Genomic DNA, 20,095 nt, shown 5'->3' with positions numbered 1-20,095 from the left:
TTTCTAAGAGAACATTGTCAAAAGGTACTTTGCAAAGCAAATGAGTATAGAAGACAATAAATCATCCGTTTTTATTTTATACAGACTTAACACAGCAATCACCATCACATGGCACTTTACAAAGCAAATAATACAAGAATATCAATCATCAGCCAGTCATAATTTTAAATAAAGCCTTTTCCTGCAAGTTCTGTCACATAGCACTCTATAAAGTAAACAGTTCTACACCACCATCGGTCTTTATTTTAGGCAGTACCCTTAATAGCAACTGCCATCCCAAGGCACCTTACAAAACAGATTAAAATTAGTTATTGTCTTGATTTTTTGTTTTATACAGTGCCTTTCACAAAGGGTAGCACATTGATGCTGCTCGCTCACGGTTTCAGAGTCCTGGATTTGAATCCCATGCTTAGTTGTTGGGTATGTTGCATTAGACGATTGCTTTCATGGGAGCGCTCTGCCGACTGCACGACTGGTTAAGATGATGTAAATGAAGGCTACTATTGAAATAACTAGAAAAATTGTCTAATGTGACATGGCCTTAAGCAGATGCTGAAAAGGACTGGCACTCAATCAAGTGATGGTTCAATCCTACCTAGCACCCAAAATTGCCAGCATATGCCACGGCATGACTATGATCCTGAAATTAAATAAGCAGGTCTGAGAATATTATATTTTGTTTCTTTTACAATGAACACCATTAATATGTGCTTCACAAAGTAAAGAGAAATAAACACCAACTTTATTTTACTTTGAACTTGTCACAGCAAACAGTGACAAAGACAGTTTAAGAAAATTAAACACAATGATCAGTTTTTGCTTTCTACAGTGCTGCTCATTGTGATACCATCGCACAGGGCTTCACAAGGCAAACAGGAATAGAAGATTACCAATCTTTATGCTGCACCATCCACAACAAACACCAAACAAGAATACTCATCCATCATCTGTACCATCTGTTTAATTCTGTGCCACTGAGAGGCAGTGTCCTGAACAGCTGTAAACTTCCCATTGCATATTACAAACCTAACATTTCTACTTCTAATTTTCTTATTTCAGTTCTCAAAATTGAGTCCCTGGCCTCAAGCAAAGCAAGGTTTTGCAGAACAAGGCATTAAAGGAGAATGCGTGACATGAAACAAAGGCAGGTCAGACCCTCTAGAAATGAATGGGTGTAAAACAAAGGTCTAAGAGTCCGAACAAAAATGCAAGAAAGAAGGTGGACTAAAGTCTAGAGGTTGTCTCTCTGTCTCGAAGACATGGCAGCTTCAGGAAGGGATAATAGAGGTGACTGGTATGGACATTTTTACCCCTCCATTTCCTTCTGGAACCCATATTTTGCCCGTTCAAGTTTACAGGGAGCCAAAGACTGCCAAAGGTAGGAAACTCTGGAGTAGATATCAGGATATGTTTAATCAACAGAACATAAAAAGAAAAGATGAATTGAAGGTGGAATCCGCTGCAGTAGGGTAGGGTAAAGAAGTAAGGTAGAAGTATGGTAAAGAAATAGAATGACAAAGCAGGAAATGCCATGTTAAAGAATTGTGTTCCAGTTAAAGCAAACTAAAGAATGGTGACATGAAACAAAGAAGCTGACCTGCCCTTCTTGATTGTTTCTCTCCCCAGGAGTGGTGCCAAAACGGGATCCACAGACTCTTCCAGGTTCTCAATCAGTACCACCTCTCCTGCTGAAAGAGCTCGTTCCAGGGAGTCTAAATAGCTAAATAAACAAACAGGAATTAAGACAAACCCATAAATTACCAGGGAAAAGTGAAAATATGAATCAGGATCATTTCCAACTTAATGTAATAAAAGTTTAAAGAAGAACAGTTAACATTAATAGAGCTCTTTGGAAAAGAAACATTTGTCAATCCTAGCCAACATAAAATAAGAATAAAAAGAAATGGCCTCATTTTGCACAAGTATCTAATACTAATTCTTAGAAGGCACCAAATACGGAGGCTTTTTTTTTTTTTTTAAAAGAAATGTGGTCTTTGAAAATTGTTGAGGTTCTTTTCAAGGCAACAGAGACGCTGACACTTTTCCTCATGTTGACAGTATTCTGCCAGGATTCCTCCAATGATTACGTGCTGAAAAAATTCTGAGCATCCCATCCTGTCCCTGCGTGCATGGCCTTTTCAAACAATGGTCCAGCATCAGAGTGAAGCAGATCTGATATGACCTTTACATCACAAAGCAGATTGCAAATCAAAACATACTTCCTTAAAGCACCCTGAAGAAATAACAAGTTAAAAGAGATGGCTCTGTTCAAGAAGGTCTGCTGGTTGAAAGACAGAAAGAATGAAAAGACAGATAGACAGAGAGTACTGAAAAATATACATTTAGGGAGAAAAAAAGGAACATCCACTGCCCTGTCTCAAGTATTCTTGGCAGACTTTTTCCATCTCAGTAATTTTAAAGACCCCCTCCAATGAACAGGGTAATTAAAAAAAATTTTTTTTTCAGATTGTTAGCTATAAGCTGCAGCTGTAGTTTTCTTTTTTCACTTTCAAATCAAATGCATTTTTTGTCCACTTCAAAAAAGTGTTCTGAGATAGTAATAGGTTTGATTAACTTTATTGCTAAATTAACTGATAATTGTAAAAATACACATGCAACCCAATAAAAAGGATAAGATAAACAACCAGGATGTTAAACCCTAACATAAAGCACTAAATTCCCCAGAGTTTAAAATTCAAAGCAATCTATTACCATTTCTAAAACCCAAGGGTGCTAATGTTCTTTCAGAATTCTGAATATATTATTAATGGTATATAGATAACTAATTTAAAAGATTCAACAATATATGAAACCATTTGACAAAACAAAAAATTATGACAAATCTCTAGTTCAATAACGTGTCTTTCTCCACAAAAGTTAAGCAGACATTCCAAACTGATGGTGTTTAATCATGAAAGTGTCCAATGCCTAAGCTATTGAACTTGTTTTACATGCACACCGCCCAATACTCACATCTGGAATTCTTAATAAGGGCTGGCTACCAGTGTAAACAATTCAGCGCCAAGCCTCTGAAATTCCTTTACAATGACCAAGATCCACCTTGTTCTCAGTTTCCCCTATTGCAGCGGCTGAACCTCTGAACACCCTAGCAAAGGCCAGGAGCCTGCTCCCCGTTCACTACATTTAAAACACACTGGCTACCTCAAAAGGCTTACACTAAATGCTCTAACAGCTCCTGATGGGATCACATATATACTTTTGCCTTTAGTTCGCTACTTCTGAAAGAATTTAACTTGACTGAGCTAAGGTCATTATATTATAGAATCTCTTAACACTTGTCACCCAGGTTAGGATTGCTAGTGCCAGTAAACAACAAGACAGTTTTAGTGATGTAAAACTGAAATTTTATTTCAATCTAAACTTACATTTACTTGTAGAGAAACCAGGCATAAGTCCAAATGTTAGATAAGATAATGGATCAAAACATACAACCTGAACAGTTCAAATCAGTTACACAGCAAGTTTCTTGTCGGGTCTAAGGACAGACATGATGATTATTCTCTCTTCTGCTCTTGTGATGTCTCCTTCTATGCCAGTTGTGATGTCAGACAAAGCTTTTGAAATTCTTTTCCATTCTAGAGTGCCTTGGCAGCTAATAGCGATATCATCTGAAATTGGCCAACTGATAATTTCTAATGGTCTTGTTACGTGTCAGTGGAGCTACTTTTAGCTAAATATGGTAACATGTTGATGGCATGTTAATCACATAAGCACGTATTTCTCATCTTCTTGTAAAAGCACACACACTGGTTAGCTTAAATGTATACAGTCTAGCAGTATTTGTTTTTACATTTGCATATCTCTTGGCATTCCTTAATCTGGTTTGCATGCATCCCAATATCCTCTCTTTATTATCTTCATTAGGAGTCAGTCATGTGCAGCCTTCTGTCCAAAAGGGCACCTGTCTGCTAAACTCCCATTTAAATACACACTTTCAAAAATGTTACAATTTCTAGTTTATTTGCTGAAAATCAGCATCTTAACAATCCTAATAATAATAAAACACAACATACAAATATTATGAATATCATTTGACAAATTTTAAAAATAACGTTTTTTAACATCAATATAGATGTGCAGATATATATTCCTCCTGGTTTCATGAGTGACAAGCATTATTCTTGATAAACTCCCAAAATAAAATGTGCAATCTAGTTTATGATATGTAATTTTAAGTGACCTGTGCTATGTGCTTGGCCAGTGCTCGTAAAATTCTATACACCTACATAGGCAGGACCAGAATGGATGCTTAGAATTTCTCTCACATATAATAATAGGAGTATCTTAATGGAAATGTATGTGCAAAACTGAAAAAAAAAGACAATGGGAATAAAGACATTGGGTGTATGGATTCAACTGATCAACCTTCATCAGATTTACACATTTCACTCCAAAAGCAATAAGATAGCTAGACTAACATTTGTAACTCTAGCTCTGGTCATTAAACAGGATTCAGATGTTATTACATAGTCATGTTTGCTACACTGTCTAGAGCAGGGGTGTTGGACTCCAGGCCTGGAGGGCCGCAGTGACTGCAGGTTTTCATTCTAGCCTTTTTCCTAATCAGTGACCAGTTTTCATTGCTAATTAACTCCTTCACCCTTCATTTTAATAGCCTTATTTTTAAGGATTCAGTCCACTGAATTTATTCGTTTCTTCATTAAACAGAAGTGAGATGTGAAACGAGCCAACAGATGACCAGCTAAACTAGCATTTCAAACTCCAGCCAACCAATTTCACTCCAACCAATCTCTTAATGAGAAGCAAATTCTTGTTGTTAATTAAACCCGTTATTTAATTCCATGGCTCATTGCTGCTCTCACTCTGCCAGCAGACATTTCCAAAACTGTTGATTTTCTGTTTTTTTTTTAAGAACACCGTCAAGATGTTTTGGTGACCTGAAAGATCAACCTTACCGAGACCTTCACCTTTCTTTATTTTCAGATACTGTGAGCTGGGCACAGGTGAGCTGGTCATGTGGCGGCTTGTTTTGGGTCTCATCATTGTTTGACTGCTAAATAAGGAAAAAGAGACAACTAAGGGGCCAGAGTCAAGTTAATTAAAACTAAAGCAAAAGAAATTAATTAGCAGTGAAAACATGTCACTGATTAGGAAAAGGGTTATAATGAAAACCTGCAGCCACTGTGGCCCTTCAGGCCCGGAGTTCGACACCTGTGGTCTAGAGTTTTGTGGACACCAATTCCATCCTTCAATCACGTTCTACTAGAGCCAAACTTGCATTGTTTAGTAGGCATATTCTATCAAAATATCATAGTGTGCCCCTTGCTGGCATTACTATAACATTTACTTTCTCAATTTACATTTTGTTTCATGACTTTACAGTTGCACCAATCAACTAAAAATGATGTTTTCAATGAAAAACTAAACCGAGATATTCTGTCCTGCAATGCCACACTGATTTTTCATGTGGTCCCTTCTTGGTGATTCAAATACAATCATCAGAGCAGAGATGCTAGTCTCACTTGATGATTCGAGCATGATCACTGAAGAGATATAAAGAAAACCAACATGTGACCCACCAGCGGAAAACCCACAACACACTGGAAACACTGTAAAATGTACATGTGCTACCATGTGTATGTGCTATAGTGGGTGTTTATCTATAGATCATCAACTACGAGTTACCTCAAATTTAGAGGTCAATGTGTTAAATGCTTGGTATGGAGTGTGGCAACATGGTGAATACAAGAAAGAATTTTACAGTAGACTGTACGTATGACAATAATATCCCTATGAGCCCATCAGGTTTATGCAACTCTCTGCTATCAAAATGAAGTCGAGCAATTTTTCAAAGACCAAACTTCCATCAAGTGCTCTTTAATTTGTGCAGCAGATCTGCTCTGCATGTGTGGTTTTCTTGTACCTTTCAAGGCTCAAATATTTTACTCTTAACAAGCAGAAAGTCATGCCAGTTGCTAATTTACTTTGAATTAAAAATAAATTGCCCAAAATTTGTTACCCTCTTTGACCAATTCGAATTACTCGGAGGTCCTCGCCATATTTCGTTTTGATCCATTTAATGCCCTGCAACTGAGGGTCAACCATCAAAGGCCAGCGCTCGCAGTTAGTGAGGATGGTTGCATTTTCAGTTGACATCCGATCTGCTGGAAGTCCCTCATTTTGCCAGCCTGCGATGTCAGCATCATCTGTTAGCATGGTTAACGGGTCTAACTCAGGAGTGACTGGGATTGGAACCTGAAAGAAAAGACCAATGTTACAGCCAGAGGCAAGATGGCAGGTCCCTGTTACGGCCAATTTCAAAGCCTTTTCAAAAAGTGTTTCTGTCCGTCGATCCATTTTATGAGCACAGAAATATTCTTCAGTCATATTACAGCGTATTAGCTAGAAGGTGGAAAACTTCCAAGTTGTACATTTCTCAAGAGCATTTACAGTGTTTTACTAAAACACACTGAAGAGACACTTCTGTGCCTTTACTGTTATAACATTTGAAAACAAGCTCTGCTTTATACTTTTCTGAGAAAAATTCTAAAGTCCAATGTACAGCACATCAGTATTTAACTATTTAGTGAATCTCCTTTTCTTACTCACTATTAACCAGGATGCACAAAAACAGCATTTACAAGCATGTGTGTGATAATTGGTCAGGAAGGATATTCTGGCACTTTGGTTTGACATTCAATTGAATCAATAAGCAAATGGGCTTCTACGGTTTGAGGCAGTGTGGCCAGCCATGATTGAGTGCACAAGAACAATAAAAAGCAGGGCTTTTCCTGTTTCAATTAATTTATTCTCCCTTTTGATCCAATGCCAATTACTCTCTCTGACAGCAAAGGGCTGCTTTCATTTAGCTCCTTACAACTGTATTTATGACATTGTAGAAAGCCCATGATGGAGAAGGTGGCCAACTGGCACTGGTCTCCAAAACTTCCACTTTTCATGTAATTCAGGACAGTGGACCTCAAAAGGTTTATTTTCACCAGGAAGGCTGTTAATTGATGCTCTTGTTTGCTCTCCTGGATTGTAAACTGGATATATCAAGCTTCTTATTGTATGATTTTGTTAGGTTTTACCATTGGCAGTTGAGAACATGTATGCAAAAATTGTAATGTTTAGTACCTTTACTGCCATTTATTATAGCTGTAAATTTGTACAACTGCTCTGAACCTGTAGGCCAGTGAAGAGTGTTATACAAGAATACATCGGGCTAAACTGCACTTCATATTTACTATTACATAAACATCACAATCCACCTCAACAGCCCCCAGAAAGATGGACAATAAAATGGGCTGTTGCTGGGAGTGGCCTGCCAAGAGAATGTTTTCTTAAACCTCAACTATTTAAGGACAAACGACAACAATTTTCATTCATCACTTCCTCGGTTCTACTTACAAGTTCACATCAACAAAGTTTAATTTAACAATTTTAACCACAAGGGCACTGTGAAATACAGCCATTGTCTGGTGATGTTCGAGGTTTGTCAGTAATAAGTGTTTACCTCAGAGTGTAGCTGCTAAGTAGCCACTGTGCCCATATACTGTACACAATTACAGCAGAGGTTTCAATTTTACAATCTAGTAAGAACTGTGTCAGTCCAGAATAAACTTGAATGTGCTTAAAATTAAAGTAAAAGCGACAAATGTAAGCTTTTCAGGGTGGTCATTCATTTTCAGAGGTGTACAGTAACTTCCTTCTGTAATGGACTGCCAGGTTGTCCTGTTATGGTTTCTGTCTTACACCAAATGATGATGGTGTAAGAAAAAATGAAGTGACGCCGTTGCTTAACTTTTTTACTGTTTTAATCCCTAGAATGGGGGAGAGGTCTGCAGCAAACACCTGATGTCACTTCCATCTAATCATCACAAGCCCCACCCCTTTTGAAACATCTGCCAATGGTAAGTCAGCGTTCACTCATAGAACACTGGCTTATAAAGCCTGTTATACTGAAATTGCTGTTTCTACAGTGTTTAATAGACCTTGGACATTAAACAGGGCATCCTTCAGGACCCCAACTCTTACTTGTTTGTCTTTTGTTTACTACATACTTACTTCATTCTGTCCTTTTGCTTTATTAAATAAGTAGGAAGAATGAGGGTATGGTTATAGGCATGAATATGGGCTTAAGTCTCTGCAGTAATTCACTGCTCTTGTTGTGTAAGATCATGATTATGCCAGTATGACCAGACTCGGTCTCGAGGAGCTGTACTTTAAGTTCAAGTCCAATGTCCTCCATACACAGTACAATAAGATGTTCACTGGCACGTCTCCCCCAGACTAAGGACAGAAGGCCAATATACACAATACGTACTAATGACACAACACATTACATTATACACAGGATGCAGGTCAGAGACGTGAGCAGAATCTTTGATTTCTTGATTGAATTATTGTGCAACTTTATTTCTGTGTTTTAGAGAATGTGACAGCATGGAACTGTAGCTCTCTTGTACACTACAGTGCACATTTATAATTTTGATGAGGTCTGTATTTATTCTGTTTAGGCTTGCACTTACTAGCTAAAAACACAGCGGACTTGTGACAAGTAGACACCGATATGTGTGACAGGTAATAATTATGATTCACACCTGCATCTGTTCATCAGAAATTTGTTGTTTTATAGGGACCTGTAAGAAAGAATCAGTTTTACTGAACAAGAGCCAAAAAAAAAAAAAACATTAACAGAAACTTTTGTAAAAAATAGTTGGATAAAGAAAATAAAAATCACACTAAATAGGAAGTCCAGTAAAAGTATGGACATTATTTACAAAAGCAGCTGCTTTCAAAATGTGTAGCCACTATGGCCCTTTTGAACGGTCTGACCACCAGTCATCAAGCATTTGACTGCAAAGCTGATGTTAACTATAAAGAACCAATTGACACTACTAAACAAGGTAAACTCTTCTCTGCAAAGCCCTGTTATTTTAGTTAATGAATGCAACTAATTCTCAAGATTTTAAATTCCAGACTACTAGCATCATTAAAATAGACAAAAAAAAAAGATTCTATCACAAACAGTCAATTATAAATCCCTTGGGTACCCCATACTACACCAAAATCTTATTGGTTCACCTTGTAAAATCAACTAACCTTTGCCTCTGGAACAGTCAGGCTGAAAATCCCTCCAAGGAATAGTCCTCTAGTGTGGCAGAGACCTTTCTAAATCCCCGATTTAAAAAGCAATTAATGGATGTCTTGTATTTGAGTACCATAGTAACTTACTGACGTTATTAGAGATTTTTTTTCCTTCCCCCACCCAGACTCCAAAATGAACCTAATTTATACGAGGATATTCCACTTGTGAAACATGCTCTCAAATATTCTAATTCCATTTGCAAATAGAACTCCTGTCCCGTTTTATAGCTGAATGGTACTGAGGGGAAAATTGGTAATAACATTTTCTGTTCATAAACAGTGGGAATTAAATGCAAATTAAAATGTAGCCAACTGTAAAGCTTTAACTATTAAATGAGGTGGAGCGGTATGTGTTTATTTTGACATTTACATAAACTGGCTTTCAAAAGTTTTCTCATTACCCTTCAGATGACGCAAACGACAGCATTACTTTAATAATGTTTATGGGTTGATGTTTAGCTTTAAATAAGGTTCATGTGACTTCAGAATAACGGGGTTGCAAATAAGGAAAAAAAAAACACTTCCCACTTCAAGTTTTACTTTTATTGCTGTCATACTGGAGTGTAAAAAATGTGAAAACAACCATACTAATGTGAATATTTGTAATTTGAAAATCTCACTGAGAAAAGAATCCTTCAAATAAAGACGTTTCACCTCCTCAATCATTACTATACAGGTTTGATTAAGTTGTATATTGCATACATTTCTCCATGTTTTATCATGCTAGGGTGACCCGATTCACCCCATTATACTCTTTATTATGCAGACGTAAACAGAAAACCCAAACTCTTACCACACTGTCAGGTTCTGCAGTTCAGCACATCCCCCTTACTTTTATATTTGTAACCCCAGGCAATGAGACAGAGCACCAAAACAGGCAGGAGAAAAAGTTACACATTCATTTCATGTCTTATAGATAGCAAGTTTTGATCTTTAAATATCATTAGTACTATAAACAAAAAGCAAATAAAAAGTGGCTTTGCAAACCATACATCCTTATAGTTCTAGATGTGCAGTTTCAGGTGGTGCATAAGCTGTTCCTTCTCAGTCAGCTCATCACCTGCTTGGGGTCAGGCAGCATGGACTGTCAGATTATAACCAACCAGGAGAGATGGTCTTCTCAGGATGGACAATGGCAGAGAGACAGAGCATTCCATTGCAAGCCTCGATCTTAAGGCCACTCCACAGCCCCTGACTCAGCAATGAAACAGCTCAGGCACAACTCCCCCAGCCAGCCTAGCGCTGTCAGCATTTCCTTTAATTTCAAAGGAATGCACGAGAAGTTTCAAACAAACAAGAAAGTAACATAATTAAGTCATAGACTGGCCTAGATGGACCTCTCTTTATCAATAAAACAGGCTTATCCAGTTTCCTTACACTTCAAAATTAGATGCTTGGCCAATTATTTAAACATTGAAACCGTCACATATTAATGATAAAAAAATTATTTTAATCCTGTATGTTTGATACTATTCTCTGTTACACTCTAGACTTGGAATTTTCATAAATATAACACATGTTGTAACTGTTGCTTGAGTCCTATTTGGTGGCAAATTTCACCAACTACATGCCCAATACAATGGGAAAAACGAGGTTGTACAATACTTAAAATCAGAATAAAGTAAACAGAAATAATGACTAAAAATGCAAGCACATTACACTATTACAGTAGCCCCTAATAAATGCCATCCTCAACTGGCACATTTCAAAAGAAAACATGCCTAATTGCTGCACAATTTAACATTTGCTATATTTTTACTTTTCACTATGTCATTCCATTCTTGCCCATTTCAGCTGGGAACAGGACCATGAATATGACTATTAAGGTGGAACACTTAATAAACTATCATATCTGTATTTGTCTAATTGAAATCTAAAGTATGTACTGTATTCATATGTAAAATTAAATTAAAACGGATTCATCTTTCCTACCCCATCATCAAATAATTCATTAGAAAATGAACGAAACTGAACTGTTCATAAACAGACACTACATTGGTGTTTATCTCTCCTTTGTAAGATGACCAAATAAAATAAAATCACATGTTTCTGTGGAATCTGTTGGAACACCTTGAGGCAAATGTAATCTGGCCTTCAGATTCTTGCCTTTCCACCCACAAGACCATAAATAAAAAAGCACAAGCATCACTCTTAATTTAAATGTACTAATTACTTCAATATTCAGCACATGTACAGAGTGTCGGACGTACAACTAGTGGGTCACAAGGTGAGTTTCTTAGACCTACCCTCTGGCAACTAATCTCTATAGACAGATGAGGAAAAAAATAATGAAATCTCAACATAATTGGCTGAAGATCCCAGAATAAAATTAGTGCTAGGGTGAGAAGGTGAACCATCACTGTATGTTCTTTATTTAAAAAAAAAAAAAAAAAAAAAGTCCAAAATCCTATAACCTGGTAGTTTCAGGAGGGTTAAAATCACATTTATAAAATTTATTTGAACTAAAATGCTCTTTAATCTAAAAAAAAAGGTCAAAGGCTACAGCTTCGATTTCTCAGTGCCTTTAGAAATAGGCTAACCACCATTAGTATCTTCTCAGTCTTCACTACTGAGCTAATTGTCTGACTTTTCTAAAGTATAACAACACAAGGAACTTTTTTAATGCTGAAGTGCTCTCAAAAGGCTTTGCGTTAAAGGTGTTTGTGTTTTCTTTCAAGTGACATCATACAGAGCATGCATGGACTTATGAAAGCACTTTCATCAATTTCAAAAGCAGACTCATGTCTTCCCTTACACCTCAGCCCCCACCAAGATATTTCCACCAAAAATTCACTCCTTGCTCACCTTTAGTGCACTGAGGTATGGCCTCCATGCTTCATCCATCAACTCAATTCTGTACTTTTTGGTGAAATATCCCAAGTAGGACACAAATGCTGTAATCAGCAAAACATCTCCACACACAGTGGTTAGCTGTTCTTTGAAGTTTCCAACGGCTTCTGCCCACCGTACATTTTCTGAGGCCAGGCCACCGACCTAGAACAAGGAATATGGAAAGTGGTTGGCTAACGCTGCAGTGCTAATGGTGCTTAAACAATCCAGTCTACCTCATTTTTCATAAGCTTTGTTTTGTTATTTGTTTTTGTTCAACAGTGATCATCCCTCAGGTGATTCTCACATAAAACAAGGCCTCCTTGCTGAACAACTGACTCGTAAAGGGATCACCTTAGACTAAAGTAAAAATCTATTTGGTCTTGAAATCAAATGTACAGCATCTCCCATTTACATGTAAGCCTCATGTACAGCCCACCTGCATTTGTTCACTGTCCTGCTAGTTTTGTTTGCTGCTTTTATACTTTTTTTCTTTCTTGTTTTCTTGCTTTGGATGAATTTATAGAGTCTGGAAATCAATGCAAATGACATGAAAGTGGTGATTGAAGAAACATGAAAAAGCTCAAGTGGATAAGCCATCGCCAGTAATTTGCAGTACAAGTCACATCTCTGCAGTTTGCAGTAATTAAGAGGCTTGTTTGTTTTGATTTTTTTTGGACCGTCTCTTCTGCCAGCTCTTTAAAGGGCTTTGGTGGAAGATAAATTAAGAAATCAGCTCAAAAACAAAAAGATAAAGTTAGGATAACACTGACAGTGAAAATTTACATTTCATGAACGGAAATTATTACGGCACATTATTTACGGAACATGGCTTTAAATATAACATGTTAATTTAAAATGCTTAAGGCTTATTTTAAGCAAAATTAATGTAATTTGCATTTTTCTACATCTTCCACTTGCACCATGCATGCAGTCCATGACTTTAATACTGTAGCTACCTGGCCTACAGTCTAGAGAACTAAACGCCCCAGAGACCTGCAAGTTAATTCCAGGATGTAAGATACAGGATTAAAAAGCATGCCTGCTTGTTTGCTTTTGGCTTCTGAGCACAATTAAGCTCCACTCGTGCATGCGGCCCTGGATGGACATATAGATCTGCTTGCCTTGGGTATAAAGTATCACCTTGAACAGTGTGTGCACACGTAGCCATAAACAGAATAGTGCTCTATGTCTTAAATTTACTGTAATGTTCCCAGTAACCTCTAATGAATAAAATCCTGTCAGATTGTCATTTTCTACATCTGGCTAAAGACCTTTGTATACATGTATAGCTCAACTCACTATAGAATCAGATGGGACAAACGCTTTGATTTGTGCTTTATCAATATTCTCTAATTGTTTTCCTCATAATGCAGTCAACAAGTGGATATATACCTATTGCTAGGTCATGTTTATTTTTTTATATCTATTTAATTGCAGTACCTTATTTTTGTGAGCTACATTTTGCTTGATAACACATTCAAAGACCAATTTACCCAATTAGTAGTTATAAATAATCTCAAGTATCACAATTTCTTAAATGGGTCCCAAGAAACCTGAAAGTGTGTCCTTTGTATGACATGTATTACATGATTGTGATATCTTACTATTGATGTATAGTAAATAGACTAGGAGAAAAAAAATTTAGTACAGGTTGAATATCCCTAATCCAAAACTTTTTGAGCACCAATATGATGCCATAAGTGGAAAATCCCAAACCAGGTTTCACTATTTTGTACACCAATTAGTGGATATGAGTAACATATGCGCAGGTTGAAAACAAATGTATTTTTTCAGGGCAGGATGAGGTGGCGGTTAGGGGAGTCCACAAAGGAGCCAAGAGAGTGACGAAGCAACAACACAGGCTTGACAATCTGAGATCAGGGGTCCCACAAAGCACCGATTGCTGTGATGAAATGTCACACAATCAACGACTGAGTGCTGAGGCATGTTGGATGTACCTCTTGAAGTACTAGGTGCCACTAAGGAACAAAATACTGTCAATGACCTTTGCACCCCATGAAGTGACACAAGAACACCTGTAAGGCAGTTCAAAAGTGCTGTGCAGTAGCATTAAAATTACAGAAGACATGGTGCATTACTGAAGTATCACTGCTTACAGTTAATAAAAGCAGTTTCATTCTGGCTAGATGCCTTTATTGCAATATGAGATCAGTAAAGTCTCTGATTATGTTAAGAAAGCCGGACACTGATACAAATTGACTCTTTATATTGGCATAAAAAGCTGAATGTATCCCCTTGTCAGTTTTCTAATGACTTCCAACACAGTGGGCATGAACAAATGAAAGTTGGCTGAGATATTTCTAATTTTTTCTAAGCAACAACAGGTATCAGATAAAAACTGACAAACACACAAAAAAAAATTTTCAGTCTGTATGTGAAGCATTAGGCCTTTTAAGAGGGAATTAAAACAGGTTATGTACACCATATTCATCACTTTTGAAGTTTATTTAATATGTTTATTATAATGTGCTCTGACGTGACAAAGGCTCAGTTACGTGAATTATTATACTTGTGAGTTATCATTTAGCTCAGGGGTGGGCAGATTAAGTCCTGGAGGGCCGCAGTGGTTGCAGGTTTTTGTTCCAACCCAGTTGCTTAATTAAAAACCAATCCTTGTCAATTATTTAATTGCATGGCTTGCTAGTGTTTTAACTCTGCCATGTCAGGTCATTCTCATATCCTAGATTTATTTTCCTTTCTAAGGATTATCATCCAAATGACTTGAAGTCTAAAACAGATGAGTAATTCTCAGTGCTTCACTTTTTTCTCTTCACTTTCCTTCCAAGTATTTAATTAAACCAAATAGTGCGTGATAAATACACACAGGTGTAAATGAAAACAAGCTAAATGGAGAAATGCTGGTCTCTTTTGTCATTTGCATGGTATTGCTAATTAGGAGCAATTAAAAACCAAGAATACAGCTGTTTAAGACTAAAATAAGCAATACGGGTTCAAAATCTTAACGAGCAAGACAACTAAAGTGAAGCTGAAGTGTTACTTGAGCAATAAGGGCTTCTTATTAAGCAATTGGGTTGGAGCAAAAACCTGCAGCCACTGCGGCCCTCCAGGACTGAATCTGCCCACCCCTGATTTAGCTGGTTTAGGCTGCAGTTACCTACCTGACGAAGGGTGTCCCAGGTTATCTCATTAAATATATGCAAATATTCCAAAAATCCCAAAATATCCTAAATACTTCTAGTTAGGATTAGAGTCACTCAACCTGTACTATGAAAAGTGATCAGAAAGATGCCTCTGTCTGACTAACATAGATAATATTCAGCAGACCCTGTGCATGTATTATATGGATGTCATAGTGGTACAGTTAGAGGAAATGGAAACAATTAAAACCAGACCTGGGGGGTAGAGATTCAAATCAGCATGCTAGTGTGACAGGATGGGTATCATTTGGGGGCTAATATGTGTTCTGGAATCCAGTAATTGTACTGGGCATAGACATTATAATAAGAGAAAAAAAGCTTAGACCTTGAACATGTAATGCTCTCTTAAGATTCAAGAGTGCAGGTATCCCAGTCGGTGCAAGGGATTATAAAACATTATCAGAAAGAGAGAGGAAGCCCAAAAATGATGGATAGGTGCCATTCCACCTTCTAGCAGCACATGGTCTCAGCACAGAACTATATCAATGATGCCCTTTAAGTGGTGGAGATGGGGAGGACTGGTAAGAGGCCATACAGTTCCTTATAGTCTATCAAGTGGCAGGGCACATTTCACGAAAGGAAGAAGCACGATTGTGTGGCTCCCAACTGACAGCATAAAGGTGCATTTAAAAGGCAACTGAAGGCTCAGGAATGCAATGGTGAAACTTTAAACATCCTCCCCTGATAGCCTTGGCTGGAATGACCCTGGAAGGAGGGGTTTTAAAGCTGAAAATTGGCAGAAAGACATTCATGTCTAGAGTAAGGAGTGAGTTTGGGTTAACGCTTAACTGGTAGGAGGAAGGAAAAAAACTGGTAACAGAGAGACAGGGTGTTGAATGGGGTATGTTGCACAGTATTTTGAGGTGGACCAGTGAGCACCTGGTAGACAGAGATCAAGACCCATTACGGCAGACCAGAGAGGCTGTGAGGTGTATTGTATGTTGGTTCACTTTGTTTTCCCCTGTACTCTACATTTTCGTGTGTTTATTTCCTGTGCAAGCAGCTATACCACCTGCACTTCAAAATAGGTAATCCATTTGAAGCTAATTATGTTTGGGTCCAGTCAGCACTTGGATTGGAGACCATCAAGGAAAGCTTGGGATGCATCTGATAAAGGGGTTGGTGAGGCCACCAGGGGTTGTTCATTCTGGTTTGTGTGCGGATCCCAATGCAGCGATGAGGACATTGAGCTATAAAATGGTGCCATCCTTTGGATGAGACTTAAAATCAAGACCTTGACTCTTGGTGGTCATAAAAGATTCCTGAGAATCCTTCAAAAATTAGAGTGTTCTCAGAAATCAGGGCTAAATTGACCACCAGTGTCATCAATTCCTCCTAATTACCCCTTGTCTCTAATTGTCTCTCTCTCTCACCCCTTCAAAGTCCTAACAGGTAAAATGTGGTGAGCGTGCTGGCGCAAGAATGGCTGCCATCACATCATCCAGGTGAATGCTGCACAGTGGTGGTTGAAGTGGCTTCCCACTGTCTATGTAAAGTGTTTTGACTAAGTTAGAAAAGCATTATATAATTAATTATTTTTTACTGAATTAATAAACTGTCCCTTTTATGTTATATACAAATTTTAGATAAAACTCAAACAGACACATAAATGTCTATGATCCCGATCTGTTATTAAGAATGCATAGGAGCCCAAATATATTTAGAAAAAGTCAGCCTACATACCAGCCAGAGATCAGAACCATACTATATCCAGTAACTTTCATAAGGGATGAATCTGGGAACACCCCAGAAACAAACACAAGAAAGGGTTATAAACAAGTGACATTGCCAGCATGCACTGAGCCATGAGTTAGGAAGAAGTGAACAACAGACTGCTGCTGTCATAGAGAAAGAAGATAACAAGGAAGTAAAATAAATAGGGGAGCTAACCGAGAGGAACATAGATTTGTGAAGCTGGGCCCAGTGGAGTTGATGTGTCATGCTTAATTTCAGTTAAACTTACTACTTTATTGGAGGGCAATGGGAGAGAGAAGATCTTTTCATTATTATTAATTATACGTCTTACAAAAGAATACAGTATATATGGATATCCTAAATGACTGCAGACTCTATATATTGTAGCCACTTGTGCTGTTACCATGTGGCTCCAATTTTATTGGACATGTCGCTGTCTTTTGTCCTTCTACACTCACTTCTATATTAATCCATTAATTATACTCAAAGTGCACTCCTCTAGGCTTCAGTGACTTCCAGGATAAGATGTTTCCTAAAAAAACTGGAAATAGTTTACATGCAGTGTTTGTCTAAATGTTGGTACGCATGAGTCGCAAGTTAATTGTCAAAATGTTATGCTTTTTGCTATCTTGTAGGACAAACCACTATGTCTGACATGGACACATCTAAGGAGTGTTTAGGCAGAGTCCAATAGAGATTATGAGCTTCGTATATCAAAGCCATCAGATATACCAATACGAACATGACAGACTGCAGGAAGTGTTTTAAGATCACCTAAGCAAATAATGAAGGAATTATAAGAGTGTTGAGTGAGAACATCTGACGAGGTAGATGGTAACCTGGTGATAGTACTGTATGTAGTATTGGAATGGAGACCTGTTTAGAGTGTCATCCTGCTCTTTCACAAGGGACTGCTAGGGTACAAACAACAAATTATATGTATGGGAGATAGCAAACCTACAGTGTGTCATGTACTAGGTTGCAGTTGTGTGTATTTTATGATTTATTGTTTTTTTTATTAATTTTAAATATTTCTCAAGTCTATATGTCACGTTTGTTGACTTTGTATGTGATGTGATAATAATGTAGTGTCTCTTTAAATGTTGTAATATTCCGTGTTCTTTGTGGATGTACCCCAAGAGGCGGGTTCTCCCTCTTTGTACTTAAGTGAACCAAGAAGGCCTTGGGTGTGGGAATCATTTGCATGTCGTGGAGTTACAGTAAGTATTGTGTTTCCTGTCTCAATTTTTCTGGCTTTCTGGATTTTTTTTGCTGTTTAAAGGATACTGATTTTTGGTTAATGTATTGGGATTTGTTTGCTTAGGTCTACCTTTTCATCAACTCTTTTGTGCTCCTTTTTTGCTTGTTTGAAGATTTTTATTTTTAGTTTCTGCTAATAAATCATTTATGTATAAAATGTCTTTGTTTGCCCTGCTTATAAAAGTCCAAGAGTGAAGGTCATCCTGCCATTTGTTGAGCTTTTGCTTTACTTCAAGAATATTATAGCGGTTTTTGCTATCTCCCTTTTTTTTAGGCCTGGTCCAGCTAAAGTCAGCAGGTAGTCTTAGGAAAGGCAATGTTTCCTCTGCTTAGCAGAACAAGTAGGCTTCTGACCCAGACCTAGCTTGTTTTGGAGGCCTCACATTATTTTGCCTTGAGTGAAACTCTTAAATCATGACACAGAGAAGTCTTATTAGGCTGTGACTGTATTCTTCACTTATCAGAAGAAAATAATCATGAATGTGAACTTCAACTCACCAATCGGTTGGCGAGAGAGATAGTCCGCTCAGTTGCTTCTGCCTCTTGTTGGCATTTTAGCTTGTCTGTTGTGGCCATCTCAAACTTTGCATTAAGGTTTGCCAGGTTTTCATTCAGGAGCTATGGGAAAAATAATGACAACATGGGGAAAAAAATATTAAAATACACATAAGTACAGTAAAACTGACAGGTCCGTGACTTAAGTATATTGTGTTGTTATGCATCTGAGGCCAGAACAAAACGTAACAAAACCTGGTATCCTCATGGTCAACAATGGCAGAAGCTAAAGAGATGTTTCTTTAGATGAACATGCATGCAAAATTGTGGTCAGAAGAAACCTGTAAAATTACAGTACATATATGTATAAATAATAGGTGGCCAGCTGCCGCTAGGGGTTACCAGTTGAAGAGTTGGAATGAGCAGTGAAGTAAAAAATAGGGTCATAGCTCTCCGATGAGAATCTAAATCCCTCTTGCATTTTACCTATATACTGTACTGTATGTACTGTCTATCTACTACTTATTTTATCTCTCGGCTGATTGGTCACATAATATCTGATTGCATGTGAATGGATGTGTCACTCTGTTCGATACATGGCACTATCATATTTACTGTATATGTACAGAGTTAGTACTAGGGTGTTGTACCGTGTTAGCCAATACGAATGTAGTGAGAAGTCCAGCAAAATGACACCTTTTATTGGCTAACTGAAAAGATTACAATATACAAGCTTTAGAGGCAACTCTGGCCCCTTCAGGCAAGATGTAATCATGTAATGTAATGAGTTGTAACTATCAATCTTTTTGATACCTACCACCTCATATCTCTCTATTTGTTCTTTGTCCATTTTCTATTTATTTGATATATAGCTCCTTTCATATCCATTTACAGTTAATTTACCACTTATCTGTTTGATATATTTAGAATTTTTAATATGTATAAAGTAGTCAGTACTTATCTGTCAATTTTCACATCTGGCTTCTAACCACTAAACAATACGGTCAGAGAGGAGGATTGAGGTGATTATATTGAAGAGAACTTACCACTTGAAAAACAGGGAATGGATATTAAGTATTTAATTTGCAGTGTAGACACTTACTGTTTATAAGAGATGACACTCTACACTGATAACTTTGGGGGGGGTAAAAGGATTTAGTAGCAAGAGTATTTCTGGAAATAAATAATACCTTGGTATCTGGCATTAGTACAAATGCAGATAATTATTTATAAGTGCTGGAAGATGTTTCAACTGTCACGAGACAAGGTGCACTTCCTCACTTACTGAGACAGTGGATAGAAAAACAGACATGAGGAATTAAGGATATGAGCTTGTGTTCTTTCTTCTGCTGGCATATACAGACACCCAGAAATGGCGCTGATGAACACTTACCATCAGGCAAAAAATAATATTTAACACATAAATACGATACCCATAATAATGTTGTAAGATATACCAAGTTCAACCTGAACTATATATACCTTTTAGAATGATCACACTC

General features: G+C 37.5%; 1 protein-coding gene across 1 annotated transcript in view; it reads right to left on the bottom strand.

Annotated features, from left to right (window-relative positions):
* The window catches only part of dnah9 (dynein, axonemal, heavy chain 9), a 257,756-nt gene that overhangs the window by 94,738 nt on the left and 142,923 nt on the right, over positions 1 to 20,095 (bottom strand). Inside the window, 4 exon segments of the mRNA XM_051936263.1 lie at positions 1,598 to 1,720; positions 6,002 to 6,237; positions 11,938 to 12,126; positions 18,597 to 18,716. Coding sequence (XP_051792223.1) covers positions 1,598 to 1,720; positions 6,002 to 6,237; positions 11,938 to 12,126; positions 18,597 to 18,716 — 668 coding nt within the window.

The sequence above is a fragment of the Erpetoichthys calabaricus genome, chromosome 14 (genome assembly GCF_900747795.2).
Source record: "Erpetoichthys calabaricus chromosome 14, fErpCal1.3, whole genome shotgun sequence".
NCBI classification, from domain to species: domain Eukaryota; kingdom Metazoa; phylum Chordata; class Cladistia; order Polypteriformes; family Polypteridae; genus Erpetoichthys; species Erpetoichthys calabaricus.
Note: the sequence above shows the minus strand (reverse complement) of the source record. Positions and strands in the feature narration are given on the sequence as shown.